Source organism: Meleagris gallopavo, chromosome 1, assembly GCF_000146605.3.
Source record: "Meleagris gallopavo isolate NT-WF06-2002-E0010 breed Aviagen turkey brand Nicholas breeding stock chromosome 1, Turkey_5.1, whole genome shotgun sequence".
NCBI classification, from domain to species: Eukaryota; Metazoa; Chordata; class Aves; order Galliformes; family Phasianidae; genus Meleagris; species Meleagris gallopavo.
In genome coordinates this window covers 44,043,462-44,070,939 of record NC_015011.2, presented here as the reverse complement: position 1 = coordinate 44,070,939, position 27,478 = coordinate 44,043,462, and the positions used below count along the sequence as shown (strand labels likewise).

At 39.9% G+C, this 27,478-nt stretch overlaps 2 protein-coding genes across 3 annotated transcripts in view; both read left to right on the top strand.

Annotated features, from left to right (window-relative positions):
- The window catches only part of LTA4H (leukotriene A4 hydrolase), a 14,489-nt gene extending 3,497 nt beyond the window's left edge, over window positions 1-10,992 (top strand). The window contains exons 4-19 of the mRNA XM_031552151.1: window positions 14-82; window positions 765-869; window positions 2,120-2,172; window positions 2,836-2,908; window positions 3,218-3,358; window positions 3,523-3,546; window positions 4,563-4,633; window positions 4,744-4,855; window positions 6,423-6,567; window positions 6,651-6,754; window positions 7,074-7,144; window positions 7,727-7,781; window positions 8,112-8,207; window positions 8,790-8,872; window positions 10,049-10,153; window positions 10,512-10,992. Coding sequence (XP_031408011.1) covers window positions 14-82; window positions 765-869; window positions 2,120-2,172; window positions 2,836-2,908; window positions 3,218-3,358; window positions 3,523-3,546; window positions 4,563-4,633; window positions 4,744-4,855; window positions 6,423-6,567; window positions 6,651-6,754; window positions 7,074-7,144; window positions 7,727-7,781; window positions 8,112-8,207; window positions 8,790-8,872; window positions 10,049-10,153; window positions 10,512-10,638 — 1,434 coding nt within the window. The 3' untranslated portion in view covers window positions 10,639-10,992. The remainder of the gene's footprint in view (window positions 1-13; window positions 83-764; window positions 870-2,119; window positions 2,173-2,835; window positions 2,909-3,217; window positions 3,359-3,522; window positions 3,547-4,562; window positions 4,634-4,743; window positions 4,856-6,422; window positions 6,568-6,650; window positions 6,755-7,073; window positions 7,145-7,726; window positions 7,782-8,111; window positions 8,208-8,789; window positions 8,873-10,048; window positions 10,154-10,511) is intronic.
- A 2,257-nt stretch (window positions 10,993-13,249) lies between these two features.
- HAL (histidine ammonia-lyase) lies at window positions 13,250-25,844 on the top strand. Of its 2 annotated transcripts, none has more exons than XR_004160149.1 (20): window positions 13,250-13,774; window positions 14,224-14,284; window positions 14,459-14,486; window positions 14,789-14,863; window positions 14,969-15,041; window positions 15,127-15,193; window positions 15,397-15,434; window positions 15,513-15,638; window positions 16,765-16,904; window positions 18,035-18,082; window positions 19,708-19,855; window positions 19,934-20,029; window positions 20,137-20,195; window positions 20,987-21,067; window positions 21,874-21,939; window positions 22,024-22,189; window positions 23,236-23,370; window positions 23,890-23,998; window positions 24,096-24,348; window positions 25,033-25,121. XR_004160149.1 is itself a non-coding variant. In XM_010709347.3 (20 exons), the coding sequence occupies exons 1-20, from the start codon at window positions 13,528-13,530 to the stop codon at window positions 25,180-25,182; spliced, it is 1,983 nt and encodes a 660-aa protein (XP_010707649.1). In that variant the 5' UTR covers window positions 13,253-13,527; the 3' UTR covers window positions 25,183-25,844. The 2 variants fall into 2 exon arrangements, 1 of the variants encoding a protein (XP_010707649.1); XM_010709347.3 differs by having other exon boundaries at window positions 13,253-13,774; window positions 24,096-24,165; window positions 25,033-25,844.
- The last annotated feature ends 1,634 nt before the right edge of the window (window positions 25,845-27,478 follow it).

Below are 27,478 nucleotides of genomic sequence, written 5' to 3'. Positions count from 1 at the left end.
TTTTTTCCTCTAGGCTAACCATTGCAGAGCCATTCTTCCTTGCCAAGACACACCTGCTGTGAAACTAACGTACTATGCTGAGGTGGGTGAACCTAAGACAAGTTTGTGTAAATGAAGACAAACACTACAGTGTGTGATTTTTATTTACTTATTTGTGGTAGCTGCCAAAAAAAAAAAAATCAGTGGCCTGAAATAAAAACAGAGAATATTGACTTTTAAACTTACTGTAAGAGGCAAAAACTGTGTGTCTTCACTGTGACACTTCTCTAGCTTTACCATTTTAGTTATATGTATCATCTCTTTTATCATTCACATGTATCTTTATTTCTAAAAAGAGAAAAAAGTGTTGAAGTAGAAAAAAATCTTCGCAAATCTGAGAGCAAAACAACAAAAAGTGCTGCAAAGTAAAAAAAAAAAAAATTGAAATGGCTTTCCTGTATGCATTAAGTAATGTGTTCTGGTACATAGCTGAGGTATCTTTGTAGTGTTGGTGTAAATAATCTGGTTGCTCTAAGGAAGCAAGAAGGGAGACATGCATTGTGTTGCTCAGTAGTCAAAAGAAAGTGAAACTTGGAACACTTGTTGAAGATTGTCCTTTTGGTTAATTCAGCGTTGCCAGCCCCTGAGGCAACATTTTCTATTTGAGGGGGAAAGTTTTCCAATAGGACACATCTGGGCTACTCTCTTTGCTCCAGCTGCTTCTAGTATATTATATAATACTGTATGCCAGCTGAGTTCCTCATGGCCGCAATGCCTTCTTTCAGATATCTGTTCCCAAAGAGTTGGTGGCTCTTATGAGTGCTGGTCGTGATGGAGAGATGCCTGACCCAGAGGACAGCAGTCGGAAGATTTACAGATTCAGTCAGAATGTAAGTGCTACAGGCTAGTAAGTAAAGGGGTGACTGAGGTCTTATTGCTTTTATGGAAAGCATCTCCAACTAATTAAAGATTGCGGATTCATTATGCAGTGCAGCTAGTTCAATGATTCCACTGTTCCTAACATGGCAGTCTCAATTTATTCTCCTGGCTTTTGTTCTCACAGCCTTTTAGGCTACAGTCCTGGTGTTTGTGGGATCTCCTGGTGAGCCTAGTTCATATTTCTCAACAGGCAGGAAAAGAAATTAAGCGAAGGGAAATGTAATAAGCTGATCTGGATGAGTGAGGGTCTGAGTAAGGGCGCGGTGGGACAGACTTGAGTGGCTGGAGAGAGGAGTGGAACCTCTGAACTGCAGCTGCTGTTGGACTGATTTGGCTGCTATGTGAAACCTGAGAGAGGATAGGAAAACAAATAGTTACTTCATCTGTGAGCTCTTCAGTACAGTGTTGTACCTGCTCTGTAGAGCCAAAAACGTTTTATGCTCTTGGTCTAGTGTATAAGGCTTTGGTGTTTGTTGTATGTTATCTAGAAATATGCTGCTGTTGAGTTGGGTGGACTTGCACAATGTATAATATCAGATGCATCAAATTCTTGGATATGTATATATGTTGAGCTTACCTAGAATCACTTTTTTGTTCCTTTGATCCTGGCCTGGGAGAAGCGTAGTAGAGAGCAATCTCCATAAAACGGATTTATGGCCCAAAAGCTGTTGAGATTTGAAGCCATTTCAGAACTTGATCCTAACTTGTCAGGCATCAAAATGTGGGAATTTACTGTTAATCTTTTAATAACCTCTCTATAACACAAGTCAATGGACTTAAATCTTTTCCAGAATATGTTGTGTTAATATGTGAAATGAAAACAAATATGACTTAATAGTACTGGAATTCATTTGGAAAACTGACTTTCTTTTGAACGCTTACCAAACAAGTGATGGTTTTTATGTATGCCTTTATAACTACAGATTTCTTTTTTTTTCCTTTTCAAGCAGAAATAACACCTAAAATAATTGTGTCCTTTGTATGAAAGATGAATGAAACAAGTACTTGTAGATGAAGAAATATCATTTGGAGAGAAATAACAGTACCTTTGTAATAATGTAAGGCAGAAAGCTATGGAGGAAACGTGTACATTTGTTTTACCTTTTTGTACATTTGTTTACCTTTGTTTTACTTTGCTTGAATCAATGATGTTGACAGGTCACATTAAATAAGGTAATTTTTTTTTAATGTTCTCCTTTAGGTTCCCATACCTTCCTACTTAATTGCTTTAGTGGTTGGAGATTTAGAAAGCAGGTGAGTGAATCTGCACAAAGTATAAATATTAATAGCGGTTAAGAAAAAAATATTCACAGGTTTTATTTTTGTTGTTGTTATTTTTATGAGTTTTTCTTTGGTCACTTGATCAAATTTCTAGTTTTTAGAAGTTTGAGAGGTTCAGTGAACCTATGAGGAAGTAAACTTTCTCTTCATCCTGGAACTGAATTGTTCTGCAGTACTGCACCTTACTGAAATCTTGATTCAGTCTTGCATCATTTTGCTATTCAATATACTTTTGCATTAAGATCAACTGTGAAGATTTTTGAGCTGATTGGAGCCACTAAGAGCTTCTTTTAGCTCAAGGAAAAATGTATTTTTTTTTTTTCCTCTGGTAATAAATAAGCCTACTGTTGTACCAAAGGCAGAAAATGAAGGCTTCAGCCTTCAGGATGTGTTAATCAAGCCAGTAATAATGCCTGCATATTAGGGCTTTACAGCATTTTAATATCTATAAATGCATTCCCTGTTTGTTTGTCTTGTAGATGACTGTGGTTTGTTTTGTTTGCTAAGATTCTGTAATGAACTTCTTGAACATCGTGGGTTACGCATGAGCACATTAAACGTGTGCTTTCTGTGTTAGTTTCCCATAGAATGTTTTCCAGTTCATAGTGTTCTTACTGGCATTTTCATTTTCAACAGAAAGATTGGTCCAAGGACACTGGTATGGGCTGAAAAGGAGCTGGTGGATAAATCAGCCTATGAATTTGCTGAGGTAGGTAATTAACAAAAGTGTTTTCTAAACTAATCGTTTTACTTAGTATTGAAAAAGGAACAGGATGTGGCTTAGAGTTTTGTTCATCTGTAGCCCTGCTTTCTCCTCTTCCCACCCCAAAAATGCTGCTGTTCTAGCACAACACAGAACTGTTACTAAACATAATTATTGCTGCACAGTCTTGTGCTTGTTTATCATGTGGGACATTCCAAGATGAGAGAGAATGCAGTGTGGGGTCAGTAGCTTATAACTTCTCTAGTGCTTGTAGTTAGAAATCGTATCATAATCTAATGTGAATTCTTCTTTCAGACTGAAGCTATGCTGCAAACAGCTGAAGATCTAGCAGGACCTTATGTATGGGGACAGTATGATTTGTTAGTCTTACCACCTTCTTTTCCTTATGGTGGTATGGAGAATCCTTGCCTTACTTTTGTAACTCCAACCCTATTGGTAAGTGTAACAGTGGTGAAAGTCAAGCTTTCCTTAGAGTTTACTCATCCATCATATGATGGAGGTTTATCTTCAGGCTGTATAAATCTTTTGTCCAGAAAGATTTATGTGGTATATTTTGAGCTTTACCTGAAATGACAGTTGCCTTTTTTCTTCTTTTGTAGGCAGGTGATCGATCTCTATCAAATGTAAGTGCAAAATAAGTTCGTGTCTTCAATTAGAATATAGCTTGAATTTGCATCTAAGCTTTGTAGTGAATATCTGTAAACTTAGTCTCTTGTTCATCAGGAGAATTAAAAGTTAACACAGTGATTCAAAAAGTCTTACACAGTGTGTTTTAGTTCTAAATAAATTCTAAAATAACCATTTTGCATAATAAACAGATGAAAATTACTTACCTGCCTTAATACATAGGGGACTGAAGTCAGCTACTTAGTCGCTTTTTTTTTTTTCCTATCCTGTGTTATATAGGAACATGGATATATTTAAAAGTCACAACCAAGTTGCTTACTTCTAAATTGTTTGTAGGCAACTTCTTCAATATATCTGGCTCTATGAGTTAGAACTTGCACTGTGTATGACTTGTTTGTAAAGTGAAAATCATGAGTACAAGTTGAATAAATTCTAGTTTTGTCCAGTAAGTTGAGTATTCTGGAAGCTGTTTTATCTCATAAGTCTCTGTACTAGACTGATACACTGCCTTAAAAAATGAATATGATTCCTTATATGATGGTTGTCTCAAGAACACTGAAATATTAGACATGGGTACTTTTTAATGTATTGTTCATCATTATTCTTCAAGGGAGCAACTTCTTCTTGTTTGCTTCTTCAGAACATCCCAGCTCTGCAGCAGACAAACAAATGTGAGGAAGTAATATTAGTCTGTTACTTGACATGTATCCAGTGTTCTGTAATGTCATTTCACAAGCAAGTACCTGCACAGTTCTATCAGAAGAACTATTTCTGTTGATTAATATGGCTCTATGATTTGCAAACTACAGATTCAAAATTATTTCTCATGATGGTTTGATTGCATGGAGTTAGTCCACCAACTGTTGTTTATATGGAAAAATTTACAGATCTTTCACTATCTGTTGACCTTGGGAATGTAGTGCAGTAATCCTGCTAGGATTTTTCTTTTCTGTTTGGGATTTGATTGTTTTCAGGAGAGTCTAAACAATAAATCTGTCTTTTTCTATCTTAGGTTATTGCTCATGAAATCTCTCACAGTTGGACAGGAAACTTGGTAACAAACAAGACATGGGAGCATTTCTGGTAGGTATGATGTTCAGTACAATGCAAAATATATATTAAAAATCTGCAAAGAGAATAGTGAAATTCATTTTGTCATCCTACCGCTACTGACATTATCAGTATGTTTCCAGGCTGAATGAGGGGCATACTGTGTATCTGGAACGCAGGATTGGTGGTCGGTTGTTTGGTGAGCAGTTCAGGCACTTCAAAGCCTTAGGAGGATGGAGGGAACTGCAGAATACGGTAAGTATCTTCAAGGTTTTGTTAACTTTGTCTAGGTGTGCACCTACACAGGTTGCTCTGAAAGTAAGACTATGAAACTGCAAGAGATACCATAAGCACAATAACACTGTTGGATGGACCAAATTCTCAGCTAGAAAACACTGTTTTTCAACATAGTCACCACCATTAGCTGTGCGTTTTTGGCAGCAAGAAACAAGAGCCTGCATGCTGCATTCTTAAAAATTTGTACCAGTAGAGGTGACCTGCTCAGTACTGCTGGAACGCATCACCCACTGCCTCACCATCCACTGGTTGGTCTCCATACATGTTCAGCAAACATCAGTGAATGTCAACGAGTATGTTTGTTTCTGCATGGAGAAATTCAGTTCCACACCTTTGCTTTGTATGCACTTCTTTGTCAAATGCTGTTTTGTCACACTGCCCCTTTGCTGCCATCTGTCTCACAGCAACAAGATGTAACAGAATGTTGGCAGAAAGGTTCAACCTCTACTGCTACACCACCAACATCCATCTCTGTTGCTGTGGGCCAACATAATAACATAGGAAGCATTACTTCCAGAGTGGCCTTTGTAAATAAAATAAAGCTGATTTCACTGTTCCCAGAAGTAAGACTTATCTACATATGTCAACTTTCCTAACATTTTCTTACTAAAGGATGCCCAACTTTGATTCCAAGGTATGTTATCTTCCCAAGATAAATAGCTTAGAAAATAAATAAAGCTTTTTGCAATGTTTTGAGCTATTCTATAAGGATGAACTTCTTTCTAGCCTCTCTTGGTTGTAACTAAGTGTGGATAAACTGTTGTGTCACCTGTTCGCTTACTAGAAAGCAGCTGAAAGCTTGTCAAAATTGAAGAACTATAGAGTCATGTAGGTTGGCAAAGACCTTGAACATCATCCAATCCAACCATCAGTTCATCCAACTGGGTCCCATCATTGAATTATGTCCCTTAGCCTCAAGCTTATCTCCAGCCATGACCATCAGAATCACCAGTGCCAAATACAAATACATGATTTTTGTTTTTTTCTCTTGTTTACTGAATTATACTTGAACATTTTGCAAATCTATTACTATTTAGGAAGGCTGATAAATTTTGTTAGATTAGGTAGCATAGGTAAGCTTCAGTTTTCAGATTTCCAGTCTGTGTCAAAATAGCTGCCTCTCATTCTGTTTGATAATGCAGTTTACCTCTTTTATTATATTTCCACTTCTTTTTTTTTTTTAATCTTTTATGCTACCTATTTAAAACAAGTAGTTTGATAATAAATAATCCCTAGGTTCTCATGATTGCAACATACGTGACAGTAATTAACTACTTAGGAATAATAGGAACATGAAGTAATTGATCCTAATGTCTTTTTGTTTGATGCGTGGTTGGGCATGCTTAGAGCAAAATGAGAAGAAGTTCAATAAACTGCACAGATTCAAAACTTAAGAAAAAGAGTGAGGCAGTGATTTGGAATGAGGCTGTCTCTATTTTGGATGGATGATATCTTTATAAGTAGGATTAGCAGTGATTTTTTTTTTTTTTTTCCAAGATTAAATTTTTCTATATCTTTGTTGCAGATAAATGCAGTTGGAGAAAACAATCCCATCAGTAACCTCGTCCCCAATCTGAATGAAATAGATCCTGATGTTGCCTATTCATCTGTTCCATATGAGAAAGGCTTTGCTTTGCTTTTTCACCTTGAACAACTTCTTGGAGGACCAGGTAAGTGTTAGTTAGGCTTCACATATAATTCTTTTCCATGTTAATTTCAAACACTGAAACGATTGTTTCTTTTTAATTCTTAGATGTCTTCATGGGCTTCTTGAAGGCTTATATACAGCAGTTTGCTTATAAGAGCATAGTAACCGATGACTGGAAGAAGTTCTTGTACTCCTACTTCAAGGATAAGGTTGGGTAGTATTTAAAACCTTTTGGTTATGTGAAGCTATGGCACAACTCAGGAATTAACTTCTTTAAGGACCAGTTCTTTTTCTTTCTCCTTTTTATCTCAGGGTCTTAATATTATGCAGTCTGTAATCGTACAGAGATGGGTTTGCATTATGATGTTTGTGGGTTGGTTTGCTCTGTGGAAGTATTCTATTTCTGGAATGTTTTACATGGTAGTTAGAGGTACTTTAGAAGAAAAAAAAATTGAAACTGGTTTCATAGGGTACGCTTTTATCTAAAAATGACTCTTAAAATTCACTAAGAACTTGTGTTGTTCATAGGTAGATATTCTTGATAAAGTTGACTGGAAATCTTGGCTGCATGCTCCAGGAATGCCACCAGTGAAACCCACGTAAGCTACATTTTGTTACAGTATGTCTATTCCTTCCAAAGCTGATGATATTCCAAATGATAATAAAGCAGTTTGTAATCAGGGTGAAAGTCTTCCTACTAATGTTCTATCAGAAAATGACCTTGCGCTATGTAAAAACTGATACGTGTTTTATATAGGAGAAAAAAAGCACTATTAGAATTGCTTTCTTCTTAATTCTGCTGGAAATTCATTTTGCTTTGGAAGTTGCCAGGAAAGGCTTTTTTTTTTTTCTTTGTCAGTTTGTTGTGACAGTATTCTCTTTTCTTCTACATTGTGTGATGTGCGAATCATAAAGCATCATATGCTCAAATAACCAATCATTTTAGGAGTGCAGGGCTCAATAGGTTGCATCACGTATGCACAGAATGCTTATAACTAAGGCAAAAATACATTTTATGATAATTGTATGTTTGTAAGTTGTATTTCAATATTGAATTGGAGCCTACAATGAAGAAAAAAAAGAAGTGGAACCATGAGCAAATAATTCCTAATTATCTTGTAAAAACATTGCAGAAACTTCTTGTTTCCTAGGTGTGATCCTTTCTTTATAATCTTTGACAGGTATGATATGACACTAACAAATGCCTGTGTTGCCTTGAGCCAAAGATGGATCCAAGTGAGTAGTTTAAGAATTTAACTGAGGTCTCTGTACGTTGAAATAGTTTTCTTTATACAGAGTGAACCATTCTCTTCTGAAATCTGTTACCTGCTTAGAAAGATTGTTAATGATGATAGTATTGCTGCTAGAGGTTTTACGTTATGCATAGTAGCCTTTCATTGTGGAATCTGTGGATTTGCTATGGCTTCTGTATGTGAAGTGCAGTATGTTTTTAATAAAGCATGCAGCCAGCTCCATGTGACATGTATATGCAGATGTTCAAACAAAGTTACACCTGTTTATGTTTAGGAATATCTATTAGAAACTTAAGAAATTATTTGCTTTTAGGCAAAGGAGAGTGATCTGGGTTCATTCAGCTCAGCAGACCTGAAGGGAATATCATCTCATCAATTGATTGAGTTCTTGGCACTGTTGCTCGTGGAGGTAAATGCATGGCGGGAGTATACTGATTCTGGTATCACTAAAGCAGTCACAGAGGCTCAAATGTTCTTTGAAATAAAATTGTCTTTTTTTCTTTTCTCTTTTTCTTTCTTTTTTTCTTTTTTTTTTTTTTTTTTTTGTTAAGTTCTTAGTCTTGCTATAAAGCCTGCTCTCACTGTGCATAGTCACTAAAACGTTCAGCCATGCCTCCCTGATTATGTTTGGTTCTCCAGCTGACTGGGGATGTACAGGCTATTTTGGATTGAAAGATAAAAAGAATATTAGAAGTTGCTTGAATTTGTTCTATAATTGAAGTTTGTGACCTGCAATAAGCTATAAAAGCTGCTAATGAAACAATGTCCTTCAAGATTTGAAATGGCTGGTAGTACTGAATGTGGGAATTTGCCAACAGTTACTCACTGCCCCTTCCCTGATGCTCTGAAAAGGTGAAAGGAACAAGTTTATCAGTTAAAGTTTTTAAATCCCGTGTAACTTCAGTTCTCTAGAATGATCCTGTTTATTTTTGAGGTATGTGGTTTGAGGTGTGCCTCTACCTTATTCTGACTATGCAATTGCTTTTTTCAGGCTCCTCTTCCATTGTCACATGTCAAACGAATGCAGCAAGTGTATGACTTCAATGCTATCAGCAATTCTGAAATACGATTCAGGTTTGTTCTAGTATGGATGCTTTTGCTAGCCTTAAATGCCTTCATATAACAAATTGCCCTCCTTCATAAATGGTTTGAGCCACATTGTTTCATTGAACTGATGCAGTTGTTTCTATGTTTTGTATGTGCTTGTAAGCATGCTTACCAAAGTACCATTTGGGCAAATGTAGTCTAGTAGAGCAGGAAGAAATGAGCAGTGTGTTGTGTTAGCTGTGCCTCATTCTCATCTGTCAGGCTAGCAAAGAACCTGATGACCTTATAATTTGTTTTAGGGGTGGTATTGAACAATATAATTACAAGTCTCTCTGTGCAGAGATGCTTGAAAGATCTTTTAGGTATTCAATCAGGAACAGATCTTGTAGACTGGCCTAATGAGTTCTGGATCTTCTGCTGATGTGACAGAAACTTTTCCAAATTACACTGAGAAAAACCCATGCTGGCACATCTTAACACTTGCTATTACAGAGCTTCTGTCTCTTAAAATAAGTGTAAATATCAAAGGAAGTCTCTAAACAGGTATGAGAGGCTTTAGCTGTGTGTCTCAATTCTTACTACTTCTACTTGATATCTGCACATTGTTAAAACAAGTTACTTGCTTTTAAAAACAATTTATTTTCAAGGTCATAGTCATTTTCAAATATCATGATGACTCACATATTTTGCCTTTGTTATGTACTGGGTACATTTGCAGTAGTGATGGTTATTCGACTTTACCTCTAGCTTAGAGGTCTTTGTTCCTTATTATTAAAATCTAATTATTTTCAAGCGTACAGTATTTCTCTGGTTTTAAGTATGGGAAAACGATATTTCAAGAAACAAGTATGTGCCAGCTGGTGGTGAGGCTTTGTTTGCAGGTTTTTTATTTTATTTTTTGAATTTTTTTCATAACTAGGTCCCATGTGACAAGTGCTATGTAATTCAGCTACGGTAATATAATAGAAATACATTGCCTCAGGAAAAAAACATCCAACATCTTGGAGAAAGTTGAAGCATTTTGTTCATGTAACATAGAAAAGTCTGCTTTTGTACCATGCCATTCAGACACTAAATATTTTATATTGAAATTATGCCAGAATTCCATTCCCATGAGCAACACCACTTGGGGCATTTACAGGAGCAGAATCATAAGCTGACTAACTGCAGCAAATGAAAGTTCTGTTTGTTTATTTGTTCCAGATGGCTGCGTCTCTGCATCCAGTCCAAGTGGGAAGAAGCGATTCCTCTGGCTCTAAAAATGGCAACAGAGCAGGGCAGGATGAAGTTTACTCGACCCTTGTTCAGGTAGAAGTAATCTCCAGGTTGTGGAATCTTACGCTGTTGGCATTTTTAGTAGAACAGGATAAGTAATTCTAGATATTGTACATGCATTATATTGTGCTTTATAGTGATATAGCACAGAATTTTCTGTATGCTGCGAACAAGATTATCTTCAGAGTCACTTTCCACTTTCTGGCTTTTTTTAATAGGTTAAAGTTTATGTCCCAGTATGTCCCTAAATGTGAAGCCGTCAAGGGAAAAGTAAAACTTTGAGAAAATATCCACTGAGCCATGTACTGTCATTTGTTTCTTTCATAGTTCTTTTTTTTCTTTTCTCATAACAGTATATAAAGTGTTTGTTGTTTTTGTTTTTTTTTAATAGGGACCTTTACAATTTTGACAAGTCTCGAGATCTTGCTGTCAAGACGTTCCTGGAGCATAGAGCCTGTATGCACCCAGTCACATCAATGCTTGTGGGCAGAGACTTGGATCAGTGGCAAGCTTATTGATTCCTTTGAAATTTTCTTATCGCGGATTCTGCAAACTGTTCATGTGCATGCTTGATGATGGTATAAAATGTTCTGCTTTGGTACTAATTTAGATCAAATTTGGTACTTTCTATTTTGCAACTCCGTGTAATAGGGCAAAAATCGCTAAATCTTTGGAACTAGGGTAAGGGTTTCTTTGCAGGCAATTGGTAGAACACAAAAAAATGTTCTGAGATGTAGTCATTTGTCAGTCATGGAATTTAAAAAACCTTGAAAGAGTGTGGCTCTTTGTGCACAGCTTTCTTTTTCATAGCAATATACAATTAAAACTTCAAGTATCTGACAACTGAAAATTAAATCTTTTTATTGCTCACTTGTCTGTGTATTGATCTGTATCAAAATAATAGTTTTCTTATTTACTGGAAGCTGGCAAATGTTGTAATTTTCAAGAAATACAAAAAAACAACCCTGCTAATGATGAGCCTGTCTCGCTTGGGTTCCTGGCAGAGTTATGGAGAAGATTATTCTGGGAGTTGTGGAAAAATAGCAGACAGTGCAGTCACTGGTCAACATTCCTCGTGAGTTCTCGAGGGAAAAGTCTTATTTAATGAACTTAATCTCCTTCTATGACATGGTTACCCACCTAATTGATCAGTTTGGGTGTCACAATATAAGAAGGACGTAAAGTTATTGAAGAGTGACCAAAGGAAGGCTACGAAGATGGTGAAGGGTCTAAGGGCAAGATGAGGAGTAGCTGAGGTCCTTTGGTTTGTTCAGCCCAGTTTGATTTTCATAGTCCTGGGTGGAGCCTGGAGTCAGACTCAGTGATCCTTGTGGTTGGTCCCTACCAACTGGGGATGTTCTTTGATACTTCTAAAACTTCTAATTCCTTCATGGTTTTGAATTTGTTTAATATTTCCAATTTATAAACAGCTCTGGCTGTGACCGCTCTGTGCTAATATAACAATTTAGAGATAAGGCTAAAAGCAGGAAGAGGGCTGGCTGTGTTTCTCCCATTATTTTACCCCTAGTAGTTAGTTTAGGTGAAGCCGCTGTGAATACTGCCATCTATGGGTTACTTTTTGAAGTGAATTTGAGAAGAACTTTTCCTGGAAATGATCAGTTAGCATAATTTTAATTCATTGACATGGAGATGACCCCATATCAAGGAGTAACAGAGAGCAGAAAAATGCTATTCTAAAGGAGAAAGAAAACTGATCATAAATCATGGTGAATGGTTGCATTTAGAATGGAAATGGAGACTCATTCAATTTATTTCTCTTCTGAGTTTTAATTAGTATAGGCTTTCCAGTAGATGAAGCTAGGTATTTCACCAGGAGATTCATCTTTTCCTGTTAGCAGCTCTAACATAAATTAAGGCCTGAATGCATCTTGTTAGATTGTATTAAATCAAGGTACTCTGGGTCCTTCCATTCTGATCTAATCTACATATGTCTGTTAACTAAAATGAGTTTAACTTTTTAATTAATGTTCTGTCGACATCTTCTAACAAAGTCATTAAAGTACTGGCTTTTTTGGAACCAAAATAGCATTAAATGAATAGCAAAGAAACCACATAAACTGTTAAGACTTTCCTGCCTTAAGGACTTAGTGAGACATTCAGTTCTTTTGTTGCTACCCCTCTGAGTGATAACTGCTAGTGGGAAACTTCACTGAAAGGACTGAAGGGAATTTTTTCTCTATTTTGGATTACACTGTCTCTTTCATTCACTCCAAAATATAATCAGTCTCCTGTGACAGTTGTGCCTGAATGAATGGAGAGCTTCTCAGAAAAGGTTTTAATAGGAAGAGGGGATATCTGGTGCTCATTCAAGCTATTCTACTGCAATGAAACCCTTTATTTTCATTGCTTTTTGGGATAACATTTTTAGTCATAAAACTTCATATCCTGTGTAGTGATTTAGCAGTTAGCTGTTCATACTGCCATCTGATCTTGACTTCTTGCTGCCAGAGCTAGGAAAAAGGCAGTGGCAGATACAGCTTTCAGTAGTGTCCTGCTCTGCTGAGGTGATGGTTCCTGCATACTGACTTCCACCAGTCTTCTGTGTGGGCGCAGTCATTGCTAAACATTGTTATAGCACCATTCTAATTGGTGTTTCTGCACATTTTTTCTTCTTTGTATCTGTCTGCAGAAGAAATTTGGCATAGCAGCACCAGTCCTGATGGTGTGCACATGTGGCCTCGTATTTGTTGTTACCATTCTGACAATATTACCCCAACCACATATGAGAGGGTAAGGGAGGGATTTCATGAATCTTCTCACCTGCAATAGAATATTGTGTCCTAAAACTTCAGCACAGGAGTGAGCAGTGTCTTACACTAAGACTATGAGTGTAGTCTTAGTCTTACCCTAAGAGCTAAGGGTTCAGTCTCCTTTCAATCTCAGCAACCATGACCAGTCCATCATGGGCTGAATACCTTCCAGCCCTGTCCCTCATGGAGGGAGGTTTCATTCATGCAACCTAATGCCATGCTCTTAGTTAACAGAGAGCTCTGTTAACTCTTGTTAAACCCTTAAGTTTTTAGAGCAGCTGCATTTCTTTTTACTCTGATTTAATTATTCTTGATACGTTAACTCCAGGTCCTAAATTTTCACTTTTATATTCCTGATCTTTGAACCAAAAAAAAAAATCCTGCAGCAGTAGCTTCCTTTTCCCTTTCCAGGAAAAGGGTGTGCTCCCTCAATTTGGTTTGATTGGATGAAGCTAGCTGAATGCATCGATCTCACTTATTTACAAAGGTGGAGATCTTTGGGGGGAGGATTTTTGCCTTTATCTGATCGGGACACTGCAATTCAGCCAGACATCGTTCTCCAGGCTGCTGTGTGTGAATGTAAGGCTGCTTCACTCTGCAGCTGCTCTCAGGCGAGGAACAATCTGGGGAGGAAACATGCTAAGATACACAGTGCATGTCCGAGGAGAATGGCTGGCAGTGCCATGCCCACACGGCACGAACACAGTTGGGTGGCTGGGAAAGGAGGCTGTGAGGCGGTACATGAAGAACAAACCTGATAACGGTGGATTTACCTCAGTGGAAGAAGTGAAGTTTTTTGTTCGGAGGTGCAAGGGTCTCGGCTTGCTGGATCTTGATGATACAGTGGAGGATGCCCTGGAGGACAATGAGTTTGTTGAAGTTGGTAAGCGAAACCTTAGGCGACGTGTGACAGAATGATTGCATTGGTGCCTGAGTCAGCAGCTGCGTTCTAGTTCATCTAAAGTTGTATCTGAGACAGTGTCAAAGATTTGTATGGAAAAACAACCAAATGCAACCTTTGTTAGTAAGAACTATTTCAGGTTTAGAAGTCATGGGACACTGTGTACAACCATCTATGTAAGATGTCATATACTGTTGATGATTGAGATATGGAGCACGTCCAGACATTGGACTGTCCTGTTTTCACCTTTGAAGTACATAAAATAAACTACATGAATGCTAATTATTTTCATGGATGCATACAACCATGTTTGGTGCTGACAACTGCAAATATAATACTTAATGTTATGTACCGTAATTAATAACGTATTCATCTATCTGTAGAATATAGTTAGATTCTGTTCCTATTCACTTTGCATATATCTCTTCTAGTTATAGAAGGAGATATAATGTCTCCAGACTTCATACCATCTCAGCCAGAAGGAGTTCATTTGTATCCTTTTTTTGAATCTTTGAACATTTTATATTTCCAGATACACAGTTTTCTAGATTTCCACATTCTTGAAGTGTTACTTCATTCTTAAAACACTTTGCCAGCTCTAATCAAACAAACGCTACTGCATGTGACATCTCTTTTGCCCTTTATTTTCCTTTACAGAACTTTCAGATATAGCAAATATCGAGAACCAGAACAGGTAGGAATGGCCAACAATTGCCCAGCTCAATAATGATCTGCATTTATCAAAGCTTGTTGAGAGCTCAACCACTGCAGTACTCATGACACTGGTGGCTGTCAGTTCTGCTGGGCCTAGAAACATGTATTATAATTTCCTTACTACGTTTTGTTATGATGTTCTTGTCTTATGGATGAGAGTGTGCACGAGCTTCTCATCATTGCTGAGCTCTGCAGCAATGTTTGTTTTGTTTTGTAACTCTGATCATTAAGCAATGTTACGTGTATATGTATCACAAACTAAAAGGTGGTTTCTTGGTGTAGTATATCTCTTTAGATGGCAACAGCTTAACAACGCAGGACTTGGTCAACTTAGGAAAAGGGCTCTACAAGATAAAGGTAAAGATTCTGAACAAATGTGGCTAAAAATTACATGTTTATCTTTCTACACTTAGAAATTACATGTGGATACATAAATTAATGTTCAAAATGCACATTTTCTAGCTCACTCCTGAAGCTGAAGTTAAAGTCAAGCAATCGCGAGAAGTGATTGAAAGGATTGTAAAGGAACAGACAGGTAAATAGTTTCATCTCTATTAATTGTTTTTGCCAGTCACTTTGAAAACTTTCTCTCCTTAACCAGAAATGTATGGTTCTTGCAGTTGTTTATGGAATCACCACAGGGTTTGGGAAGTTTGCCAGAACCATCATTCCAAACAGCAAACTGATGTAAGTTACGTATGCAGCTTTCTCCCTCCTTTCCTCTGGGGGAAAAAAAGAAGACAAAGCACTGTAGAGAAGCATGTTGCACACTGCATACTGCTTATTCTTCTGTGGCTAGACGAGAGGGGGCTGCTTTGCTGTTTCTGTTTTGTGCAAAACAAAAATTGCCTTTGAAAGAGCTTCTTATGCAACTCTTTTATTTTCTGTAGGGAGCTTCAAATGAACTTGGTTCGTTCGCATTCTGCAGGTAATGGGAAATTACTCGGTATTTTCCCTTTTTGTGCAGTTGATAGCAGGTCAGTAACTAAGCCCACTGCTGTTTCAGGTGTGGGGAAACCTTTAACCCCAGAGAGGTCCCGCATGCTGCTGGCACTGAGGATCAATGTCCTAGCAAAAGGCTACAGTGGAATATCCCTAGAAACCCTCCAGCAAGTTATTGAAGCATTTAATGGTAAAAAGATGCTTACGGAAAGCTCACATTGTTTGTTGTTGTTGTTATGTTTGTGTTTTCTGTTTTCATGTTCTCTTGAATTGGTAGTTGTGAGAAACCAGGACTCAGTCTTCTACAAGCTCAGGGGTAGAGGCTTTCTTGAAGAACTTGTGTGTGAGCAGAAATGTCAGGAAAGGTTAATGACTAAGCAGATAAGCTCAGGATTAAGCAGAAAGCTTCTGGCAGAAGCAGGATCTGAACCTGGATAATGTAGATCCTGGTTCACACCCAGCTTTAATGCCTGCTGAGGCATTCTAATATGGCAGTTGTGATCAAAGAGCATCTCCTCTTCCTGTGCAGGACTTGTCTTTGGGATAAACAGGGACTCTTACTGAGAGGACTCTGCACTGTACACGAGTTCAACTTCCCTTCTTCTTAGCAAAACCTGTAGAATGGAAGATTGCTCTAACGCTGTGACAACAGAGCCATGTTTATAAATGTGAGGCCTGAAGAATACAAGGCTTTGTACTGCTTAGCACTTCAAAAGAAAAGAAATAGGCTGGTCTCTTTGGTCCTTTTCTCTGGATTTCCTGGATCTCTTCATTTCACATAATCATAGAATCATTAAGGTTGGAAAGGACCTCTAAGATCATCAGGTCCAACCGTGAGCACCACCATGCCCACTAAACCATGTCTTGAGTAGAATCCTGGAATCATGAAGGCTAGAAAAGACCTTCAAGGTCATTAAATTCACACATTCATTGTGATTGAGGCAGGGAAAAAGGCTTTGGAGATGGTTCCTAGGAGTTACTCAGTGTTTAGTGGGCTGGTGGTAAGCCTGTGATGAGGATCTGAGAAGAGTGACATTTTGATGGTGCCATGTGCTTACAGATGCTATCACCACTAGCCCTGGTTCTCTCACTCCTAACAGAGCTGAATTCAAGAGGGAATCAATTTCTTTATAAACTGCAATTAGTCTGGGAGCAGGCATCAAACCTCTCCGCAAGAAGAGTAGTCCTATTTGTGCCACTGACCACAGCCATTAATTACAGAATATAACTGTGACAACCTACTTGCTGGCTTCACTGTTGTCCAAGGAGTATATCAAGGAGAAGCTCTAACAGGAGCTGTATTTGTTTATTTCTAGCTTCCTGCCTGCCTTATATCCCTGAGAAGGGAACAGTTGGAGCCAGCGGAGACTTGGCCCCCCTCTCTCATCTTGCATTGGGATTAACAGGAGAGGGAAAGATGTGGTCCCCAAAGAGTGGCTGGGCTGATGCTAAATATGTAAGATTTAAGACTATTTGGATTTTGTTTACTGGTTTGAATTGGGACTAGGTTGTGCAGGTCATCCTCTACCTTAAGGAAGGTGGGTCCATGAGAATGGGACAACTGGCTCACATCCCTGGAGCAGAAATGAATGCGCAGCATGTCCAAAAGAAATACCATGTTATGTTATTACAATGTGAAATACTGCAGTGACATCATTTAGAGGTGGGCAGGATGTGATACCAGCTGTGAAGAGCTATTAGTACATTTTCAACTCCATAAACATCAATGCTGTTCCAACAAACCCAAGGTCAATTCAAAACTGCAAGGAGTAACTGGAGATTTATTGAAAGCAGTAACATTTCTAGTGCATTCACAGTGGCTTTAAGCAGATACACAGATTTGGACATTCAATTTTAGAAAGATTAACAGGGGTCACAGGGAAACTTTACAGCACCCTCCTTTACAGCAAGATGCCTTATAATGGATTTTTTTTAATTTTTTTTGTTATCCTATCAGCAGATTGATCTGGTGTTGAACATCTCCGAAACTAGGTTCTCTGATGTCTTTCATGGTAGTTTGCTTTTTCAAACACATCATTCCTATCTGTAAATATTTGAACACCAGATTTATTTGTAGATTGATAACTGTATCATCACAGTAGGCTGCAGAAGTAGCAAGAACTACGTGTGGAGAGGAGATAGGGAGGAAGGAGACCAGCATGTCCTGGATCTTCCATTGTCTGATGTTAGAGGGACCTCACTTATTCATTTATGAACCTATGTCAGGCAGAGCTATCATCACAAGGTGTTTCCAGCCTTCTCTCCTATTACTCTTTCCCACCAGATAATGTATGGTAGACGTTAATGGGTTGTGTCAATATCTCATAGTAGTGTTCCTATTGCCTTCTTTTAATGATACTGGGAAATGAGCTGCTAGTTTAGAAGCCCAAAAATGCTGTCCCTTATTTAGCCCAGAAGAAAAATTAGTCTAAATTATTTGTAATATAAAGTTTTTTTCTTCTTTCACTTGGGGATTTTTTTTATTTTGTATTAATGTACAGAAGCAGTTAAGCTTTTAAAGTTTGTGGTATTGAATTACTGAAATATATATATGTGCATGTCTCTTTTCATTGAACTCCTTCACAGGTCCTCGAAGCCCATGGTCTGAAACCAATTATCTTGAAACCAAAAGAGGTAATAAAGGGTAATGTCAGCTGTTGAAAAGCAAGTTTAGTCAATCACTAGCTGCTTTATACTTGAAGCCTGACATGAGCCAACAGTCTTTTTAGATCAAGCTTCAGAAAGGTATTTGAAGTCAGCCACGGGGAGGGATGCCAGAGACTCCATTCACCAGCAGAGCTTATGGCAGCATTTCCATTGCAACTCCCATGTGTGTTGGATTCAGTAAAACCACAGCTAAACAGAAGCTGTGACTGTAAGGCTTCAGGCCAGCAGACAGATAAGTCCCATCCTGCCTCCTGCCCCCATTTCAATGCCAGTGATAGAATCCAGTCCTTTTGCAAGCAGTAACTGTAATGGATCTCCAATGCTCCTGACCATCAATGGAAGTTATTGCAGTAGCAATCCCAATAGTCATAGCAGATGTATTCCTTGCAGCACCAGTGCAGATCTGTCCTTCTGGTTGCCAGCCAGCTATTCACTTTGCTGTCAAAACCTGGAGGTCTTGTATTCACATCTGTCCTCATTTTACAACCTAGGCTTTGTGATTTGTTACAAATGTGAATTTACACATAGGTTTGTATTGCATCCTTAGAGAAGATGGCTCCTATTAGTGGGTTATAGAATTCTGAAGGCTTTTGCTGTGGACAACTTTAGAAAAAATGCATAATTTCACTTTTAAAATATGCCTTATGATGTTTAGTGTGCAGCCACTAATAGTAACATGAGTGGATTGTGCTGTACTTTATCAAGTACTATCTCAAATGGGATTTACCTCTCATTGTGTCACCCTACTCAACTTGAAATCAGTTCCAAATGTGGTGTTTATATTGTCTGTGTGGTGACTGAAGAGGGGCAGCCATCTTCCAAAAAACACTTCATCTCATCCCAGAACAGCTAAGAAGTCCTCTGAAGGCACCTCTCTGCCCTTTGACTGAAGCTAGAGTTCATGTGACAGACCTGAACCACACAGCTGACTTCTAGGTGGTTAAAATCAAGTGAAATTAACCTCACTTTAAGTAACAAGTTTACCTGGGAACACTGCAGATTTGAGGTTTGTGGAGTCCTCTGGTATGGGGCCTCAGAAGCTGTAAAATAACAAGAACAGTAGCAGCAGGAAGCCAAATCTAGTATCTCCTATAGGGAAACAGAAGACACTCATGTTTGTTTAGAACAAAGCTGTACTTAACTTTAAGTGCACTCAACAAATCTTTCAAAGCAGTTAAAATTTTTAATTTTTTTTCAACTCTCCATTTCCTTGTTATGACTGTTTTTGCACACCCCATGATCCTAACTTCTTTGGTTTAATGACTTAAGAAATTAAAAATAAAAATAAAAAAAAAAAATCACTTCCAAAGCACTTGGAAAAGGCTTTTCATTTTAAGTTTGAAGTAACATGAACTAAACCTCCTTCTTGGAACCACTGGAATTCCAAGGTTGTCTATAATGACTTAGCAGGGTCATGAACATTGACAATTTATGTAGCAAAAATACTTGGTCAAGCTGTGCTTACAATGATTTTCTTCAGGACAATCCAGAGAGCTCAGATTTAAATAACTTTTGTGAGAAAGAGAATCATCATAGAGATGGAGAATGATCGCAGTATGTGGACTTGGTTAACATCTGTTCTGTCTTTGAAGGGCCTGGCTCTCATCAATGGGACACAAATGATCACCTCGCTGGGATGTGAGGCAGTTGAAAGAGCCAGCGCCATTGCTAGGCAAGCAGACATAGTGGCTGCCCTTACACTCGAAGTCCTGAAGGGTACAACTAAGGCCTTTGATACTGGTGGGTGCTGAGCTTTTCTCTGTTTACTGGCAGACATTGGAGAGAGGCAAAGCCGAACAGTCTCATTTGTTTTGCTAGACATCCATGCTGTGCGTCCACACCGAGGGCAGGCTGAAGTGGCATTTCGGTTCAGGTCCCTTCTGGATTCTGACCATCATCCATCAGAAATAGCAGGTAAATAATGTCAGCCTTCAGTGTGCCAGGTTGCACAGGTCTTACAACTGTAGTACATTTGCTTTTGTGTGAGGGATATTTGGTTTTTGTCCTCTTGCTCTTCCTAGAGAGCCACCGATTTTGTGACCGAGTTCAGGACGCATACACAATGCGCTGCTGCCCTCAGGTAAAAATCGACTTTTATTTCCTTCCCTACCAATAGAAAAAATGATATCAGAGTTCCCACCTCAGAAACACGGTCACCTATGCATTTTGTCTGACTTCATTAGAGGAAAAAATTATTTTTCTTCTCCCTTACTTCAAAGTTCCTATTAATAGTTGATGTGTAATTTGCTGATCCCCTGCACACATTTGTGTTTGGATCTGAAAAAGGCCCAGCACTGGAAGCAGAGGAAAGGTGCTGGTTTCCCCATGTGCAGGTGTTGTAGAGTATTTCTTCTGCATTGATGCTAAGACCTTGAACTGGGGAAAGGTGTTTCTGGAGAGACACAGAGTGACAAAATTTTTGTGTATTTGTAGAGTCTCAAACATACTTGATGAACTCAATGCCCTGAGTTTTAACATGTGCAAAACTATTAAATCAGTGGAATTACCAGCTAATTAGCTGGTTAATAAGACTTCTCATTTTCTGTGGGGGATTTTTAAATAACTTTCCCCTAATAAAATTTATGTCACTGATGAAGTATCTTATCTTCCATTTAGGATGAACAAACACAAACAACTAAAGAATGACTTATTTAGTGCTACTGCCATCATAACAGAAAACCAAGTCTTCCAGGTGTCTAGGGTGGGTAGTGTCCCACAGCGGCACTGATTTTAAGAGCAAATCCAAGATTGTCTTCAAGTGTGGATGTAGAGACTGGGACAGTGGGAAAGAGAGCACCTGCAACTGGGTCAGCACCGTGAAGATGAACTAAGTGCAGACACTCAGCACAGATGCTATGTCTTTTCTTCCAGGTCCACGGAGTAGTAAATGATACAATTGCTTTTGTGAAGGACATCATGACAACTGAAATCAATAGTGCCACGGACAACCCTGTATCTTTATATGATTTTATTTCTTTGCACACTTTTATCTGTCCTTTTTTATCTGTTGTTGTTTTTTGTTTTTTTTTTTACTTTTTCCTAAGTAATTATTTGCATATGAGGCAAGAAAGAAAGTCCTATAGACTTCAATCAGTAGCTACCACTAGCTGCCATCAGTGCATGCAAGTGTGTGTTGAGGCAAGGAAACCATTTGTAATTTCAGTTTAGTGCACATTAAAGATGTACAAGACAATACTCTATATGCTTATGTTGAATAGTAGAATGGTGGGGCTTAGCAATCAAATGGACTTAGATGGATGATGACTTGTCACGTGAAACATCTGGTGGTTCAACATTAGTGAGACCTGCAATCCAGGGCAAGATTTGTGCTCCATCAAGGAAGGCAGACAAAATGTGTGTGATCAGTAGGCCTCCTCATAGTTCAGCGAGGCTGGGTTCTTCTCAGCACTATAAAGATGCTCTAACATCCCACTGTGATCTGCCAAGCAGTGCTGCTTGTTACCTAATACTCTACCTGCCTCAGAGAGAATCCACCAAGCAGCTGTGCTAGGATCCAAACACATGTTTCTATACAACCCTAGTAATTCCACTCCCTAACTGAACACTTCTCTTCGTCCAGTCCATTTGAAAAAACACATGTCAAAACTGTCTACAAGTTTGGAGAACTGAGACTGGATAATACAATATATCTGCAAATAAAAGCCTACTGGTACAAATATTCCTTCAGATAAGGAAGATGGCATATCTGTCATGTAAGCTCTATTCATTTATGTTTGTGCCTTAACTTCTCCTTCAAGATGGTGTTTGCTGAAAGAGCAGAGACCATTTCTGGAGGAAATTTTCACGGTGAATACCCTGCAAAGGTAATTAAGCATATGGAGAAAAAAGACATCTTTGTTTCTGTTTAGTTTTCCTGTCGTTTGACTGAATGAGGAGATCTTTTATAGGCTTTGGACTACTTGGCAATCGGTGTGCACGAACTCGCTGCAATTAGTGAAAGAAGAATTGAGAGGCTCTGCAACCCTTCGCTCAGCAAACTGCCAGCATTTTTAGTCACTGAAGGAGGTCTGAACTCTGGCTTCATGATTGCTCACTGCACAGCAGCTGCCCTGGGTGAGTGCTTAAGCAATATCAACAGAGCAAACCAAAGACCAGTTTATATTGAAGCAGTTGTAATTTCACAGTTGTCAAGGGATCTGCTCCTGTTTTCCTTCTCTTTTCCACATGCTTTGAGCTGGCTGGGTGTGATGTCTGAGCATTCGTTGCAGCTGCAATTATTTCAGCTCGGGGTTTTTTTGTTCTCCACTGCTCCATGAGAGCACTTACTGCTCTGAGGTGGACTTTGGGAGTGCTTGCATCTTGATGGGCTTGGTAGAGAGCACTCTGATGTTGCCAACCCATGAGCTCCAGCTGAAATTGGTGAGAGTTATGCAACCAGCAGCCTGCACATTGGCTCAAATAGGGCTGTAAAACTCACAATAAACACTGCAGGTAACACATACAACTGTCCAAGCCACTCTGCAGAACCCAGAGCCTCTGCCTGAATAGGGTTGGTTTCTAAATGGGAGAACCTTTATGCCTAGATTCTCACAGGGACACCACTTGTCTCAAAGCCAGGCTGAATTACTTGGTGTCTCCAACCAATGGCCAGGTGCTTACAGCAGTATCAAACTACAGCTTGGAGAGATTGGATTTCCCAGGGCAGGGTGTTGGAGCAACATGCCAAAAATAAGCACTAGTACATTTTTCCTCTAGTACTCATGACTAAAGCAACAACAAACATGCTGGCCTGTGGTACACTGCAGTTCACAGGGAGCCCACATGAAGACAAACATGCTGTAAGCACAGGGTAAATTGCAAGTGGGGGATGCAAACAACCAGGAATAGAGGTCACTGGAGTAGATAAATACTTTGCAGAAAACTAGTCAGTGAGCTACACTCGAAGACTGGTATTGGTGGCCTTTTTCAAAGGCAATGGCAGTTTTCAAGGTGTTCCTTACAAAGTACTCAGCTATAACATTGATGCATTCTCCAAAAAGAAGTGAAGGTTGGACTCTCCTGCAGCCTGTGGTAGTGGATGGGCCCTTTTTTCCAGGCTGGCCAATGCTTCTAGTATCATTATCTGTTCTGCCCTACATTTCCTCATGGGGTTTTTGCAGTTTCAGAAAACAAAGCCCTGTGCCACCCTTCCTCTGTGGATTCTCTGTCCACCAGTGCTGCTACGGAGGACCACGTGTCCATGGGAGGATGGTCTGCGAGAAAAGCACTGAGAGTCATTGAGCATGTGGAACAAGGTAACATTAAAATGCTGATTTCCAGATAGATCTTATACACATAACCAGATTAAGATATTAGTGCCATTCTATTCAGATGTGGTTTAGGGGAAAAAAAAAAAAAGGCTTAATTCATTAGAAATAACTTTTAAAATGTTTTATTAAGTATATACTTTAACAAACAGTTGGATCTTTAAAGAGAGATGAGGCAAACCCAGGGCTGTGTTTCTTATGAAAGAAAACTGCTAATACAGGCTTCTCAGCAAAACTTTCCTCTCTTGGTTGGAACAACAGCTTGCTCTCTTGCTTTTTTATTCTTTTATTTATTCATTTGGCAGAGGATGTGCTTAGATACAGCTGTTAGTGAAAGTACACTGTAATACACAGCACACAAACACTGAACTCATTTGCCCATACGTGTGAGCGCTCTGGGCTGTGCAGATCACATCAGATACACCAAACACCATGGAGAGATTGGTGAAGGAAGCCTCGCCTTGAGCTGTGCCTGCTGAGTGTCTCTCCTGCTGTTGTGATTTCTAGTCCTGGCCATAGAGCTGCTCGCCGCCTGCCAGGGCATTGAATTCTTACGCCCCCTGAGAACGACCACCCCATTGGAGAAGGTCTACGACCTCGTGCGCTCGGTGGTGAGGTAAGATCAGATAAATGCCTCAGGTGGGGGTCACCCACTCCTTCAGAGGCCCGCTGCTGACGGTGCCAGTGGTTAATGTTTGGCCAACTCACTGCAGGCCTTGGATGAAGGACCGTTTCATGGCCCCGGATATTGAAGCTGCTCAGAGGCTGCTGGTGGAACAGAAGGCGAGTGCTGGCTTCTGGCAGGTCGGTGTGGCCTGGCCTTAGGGGCAGCTGCAGCTCCGCTCAGGACATGCCCCTCACTGCTGGAGCCAGAGGCAGTGCCAGGGAAGGGGGGACTCTCTCTGGGTGCTGATCCCCATTCAGAGGGGCTGCATGTGCTCCCCAGCCGGGCGGCTCCTGGGCATGGTAAGAGGACAGGGGTGGGGGAACAGCAGCAGCCAAAGGTGCTAACCCACGCCAAGTGTTTGCACAGCTGTGGGACTGTAGAATCTCTCTTATTTGTTTGTAAAATGTAACAAAACAATTCTGGAGAGTAACCAAATGGAATAAGATCTCAGTCTCTCCACTGTAAAGCTTTTGATCTGCAGCTGTCTTGCTGTCCTTAAAGAAGAGACAAAGGAAACTGTAGAACTCTCCTTTTCTGCCTTGAACAGCAGCCACCACCCCCTTCCCTTTCTCTTTGGCCATTTCAGCTGCCATTTGTTTCCTTGGCCCTCTCATGACCCAGTGATGTAGTAACAAATAGCAGTGATCCTCTCCCAGCTGTTACATGCTGAGCATTAACCTGGCCACAAGACACGATGCGACTTTTTCATCTCACATCCTTTCACTTTGTCCTCCCAGAGCTGTATCTTTCTCTATCCCCTCTCAACTCCATCCTCATGCTCTTCTCCAACCCTCACTCTGGCTGCCTAGCTGTTTCTGCTGATCACCTACCTACCACCAATGCATGCAGGTCTGTAATTCTCACCTACATCCCATTAACTTTCCCACAGGGTTTCCTGAAGTTGTGTGCTGATGTCTGACTAAGTATGAATTTTATTTATTTATTTGTTTGTCACTCACCTGTTTCACTCTCTGATTTCACAGGTGTGGGAAGTAGTTGAACCTTACATTGAAAAATATAGGAGAGAAAACATCCCTGAATCCAGACCTGGTTCACCAACAGCTTTCTCCCTGGGATTGCTGGAAAGAAAAACACACGATGGCCACAACCACACGCATCACAACGAACTGTAACAATTGCTCTCCTCAGATACAGAGCAGACCCAGGACCTGCCCTGAGTGTGGCTGTTTCACCAAAACTCAACGTGGTTGCTTCAGGTGGCCCAAAGAAACCGTTTGTCTCACTCGGGAGCACATAGCAGCAGTAAAGAAACGGCTCCCTAGTTCCTTTCCATGGGATAGACAGCTTGGTCATTATAGTATGGATCTTATTAAACACCCTGAGCTTACAAACACAAAACATTCAGACTCCTGCTGAAATCAGTGGATGTTTTACTCAGTGCCTTCTGTGTTTTTGTCAGCTCTTTGCTTGTATTCTCTGTATCTCTGCCAATGATATTGAACAGCTGAGACTTGTTATTTTTTTTTTTTTTTTTTTTTCCCCTTTGGAAAACTGCTGTAGTACTCTCCATTCTGCCATGAGCAAAATTATCTTAACGCTTAACCCTTTCCCCCTTTGTCCCTCCAGCACTGTGCACATCTTATGTAAAGCATACAGATTCTTGTATAACAAAAGCATTTTGGAGACAGGTGCTTCACAAATCAAAAGAGCTCTGTGCTGTGGTGATTACTGCTCCAGAACAAAAACACTGCATTCTGACTATGGACTACATTTAATGCAGCTTTCCAAGACCTATGGACTTACACCTGCAATAAATGCAGAAAGGTTCCACATATGGCTACAGCAATGTATTTTCCTGTCACGATAAAAGGTGTTAAAAGCAAGGGCTTAGCTTAGAAATAAGCAGCCCAGGTGACAAAGAGACCTGCAAAGGGTAATGATGGTTTCTGGGAGAGCAGGAGGAGGAGTTGTGGGAGCAGTGGATGTGAACCAGCACTGGAGACCTGCACTTCCACTACTTATTGGGCATCCAGTTGGCTGCTGGTGGCCCTGTTCCACATTGAAACTTGTGTTGTAATGTGCTCCATGTTACAGCATCGACCTCTGGCACAGATTTTGTGTGTTTTGCAAGGAAAGAGTCAGGACTTAGGCTTCCCATCATAGCACAGTGACGACATTTAAGGGCCAGTTAAAAAAAAGTGACCTCGACAATACTGGCCTGATGATCACAGCCATAGGGGGTCCAGCATGGGCTGGAAACCCTCCAGGCCATCAGCTATGTTGCAAGGGGTAGCCAAATTACTAGTATGGGTCTACCCATACGTGTCTTTGGGTCTTGCAGTGGGAAGTATGCCCTGAGAATGGGACACACACCCACTGGCAAGCCAGCAGGGAGACTTTGAACCTGGCCAGGAAAAAGCACAAGTTGTGCAGGGTTGCAAGGTCCTGCCCTGTCCTACTGAGAGACAACTAACTTTTGGCCTGTCATTCCAAGTTACAAACATGAGTGTGGTGATGGGTCTACAGCTCAGCAATAAGCAGACCTGGGAATTAGGACAACCCTATGGTGTGCGAGGTCCAATCCTCTGGTCTCTATCTTTCCCCCATGTGCCAAATCTGTCTGCACGCTTCCAGCTACAGACTCTGCAACAAACTTATCTCAAGCTCCTGCTGAAGCTCTTCCATCTCACAGCCTGCCAGCTGTTAAATAAAACCAGCTGTGATGATGATCCCCCTACAGTACAAGCCTGGTTGTTATACAACAATTTGGTTGTTATAACATTTGCCTTCAGCCTCAAGATACGGCTGAATAGCACAGTTTCTCCAGCAGCAAAACTAGCAGCCCTAAACAGTTCCCCACTGGTTGCTGCTATAACCTCAGATGTAGGAAATAGCACCCAAGCAGCATGAATGCAAGGAAAACCAAATGTGAACAAAGACACGTGGCTTACATTCTGTATGTTAACAGATAACCCCATGGCTCAGAGAGAATAAAGTTCCTACCAGAATGAGACTACAGTCCTTCATTGAGGGTCTGGTTCACTAATAGCTCTGTCCACAGTCCAGGTCAGATGTTATTGTTGACTGTATGTTTTTGATACAAAGCTCTTCATGCTTATCGAGTATTGTTTAATGATTCTTTTATTAAGAAAAGTAAGTGCTTTTGTTTCTATAGCCACCTTTCATTTGAAAAGCTGAAGAAAAGCTCCAGCCAGTGTGTAAAGAGACCCTTCCCTATCTAAGATTCTCTGCTTAGAACAATGTAACAGGTTAAACTCCAAAGCTGTGTTATCTTCTTTCTACATACCACATCCCCAAAGGATGGTACAAGCTCACGAAAAGTGTAATAATTGAGAGGAGAGGAGAGGAGAGGAGAGGAGAGGAGAGGAGAGGAGAGGAGAGGAGAGGAGAGGAGAGGAGAGGAGAGGAGAGGAGAGGAGAGGAGAGGAGAGGAGAGGAGAGGAGAGG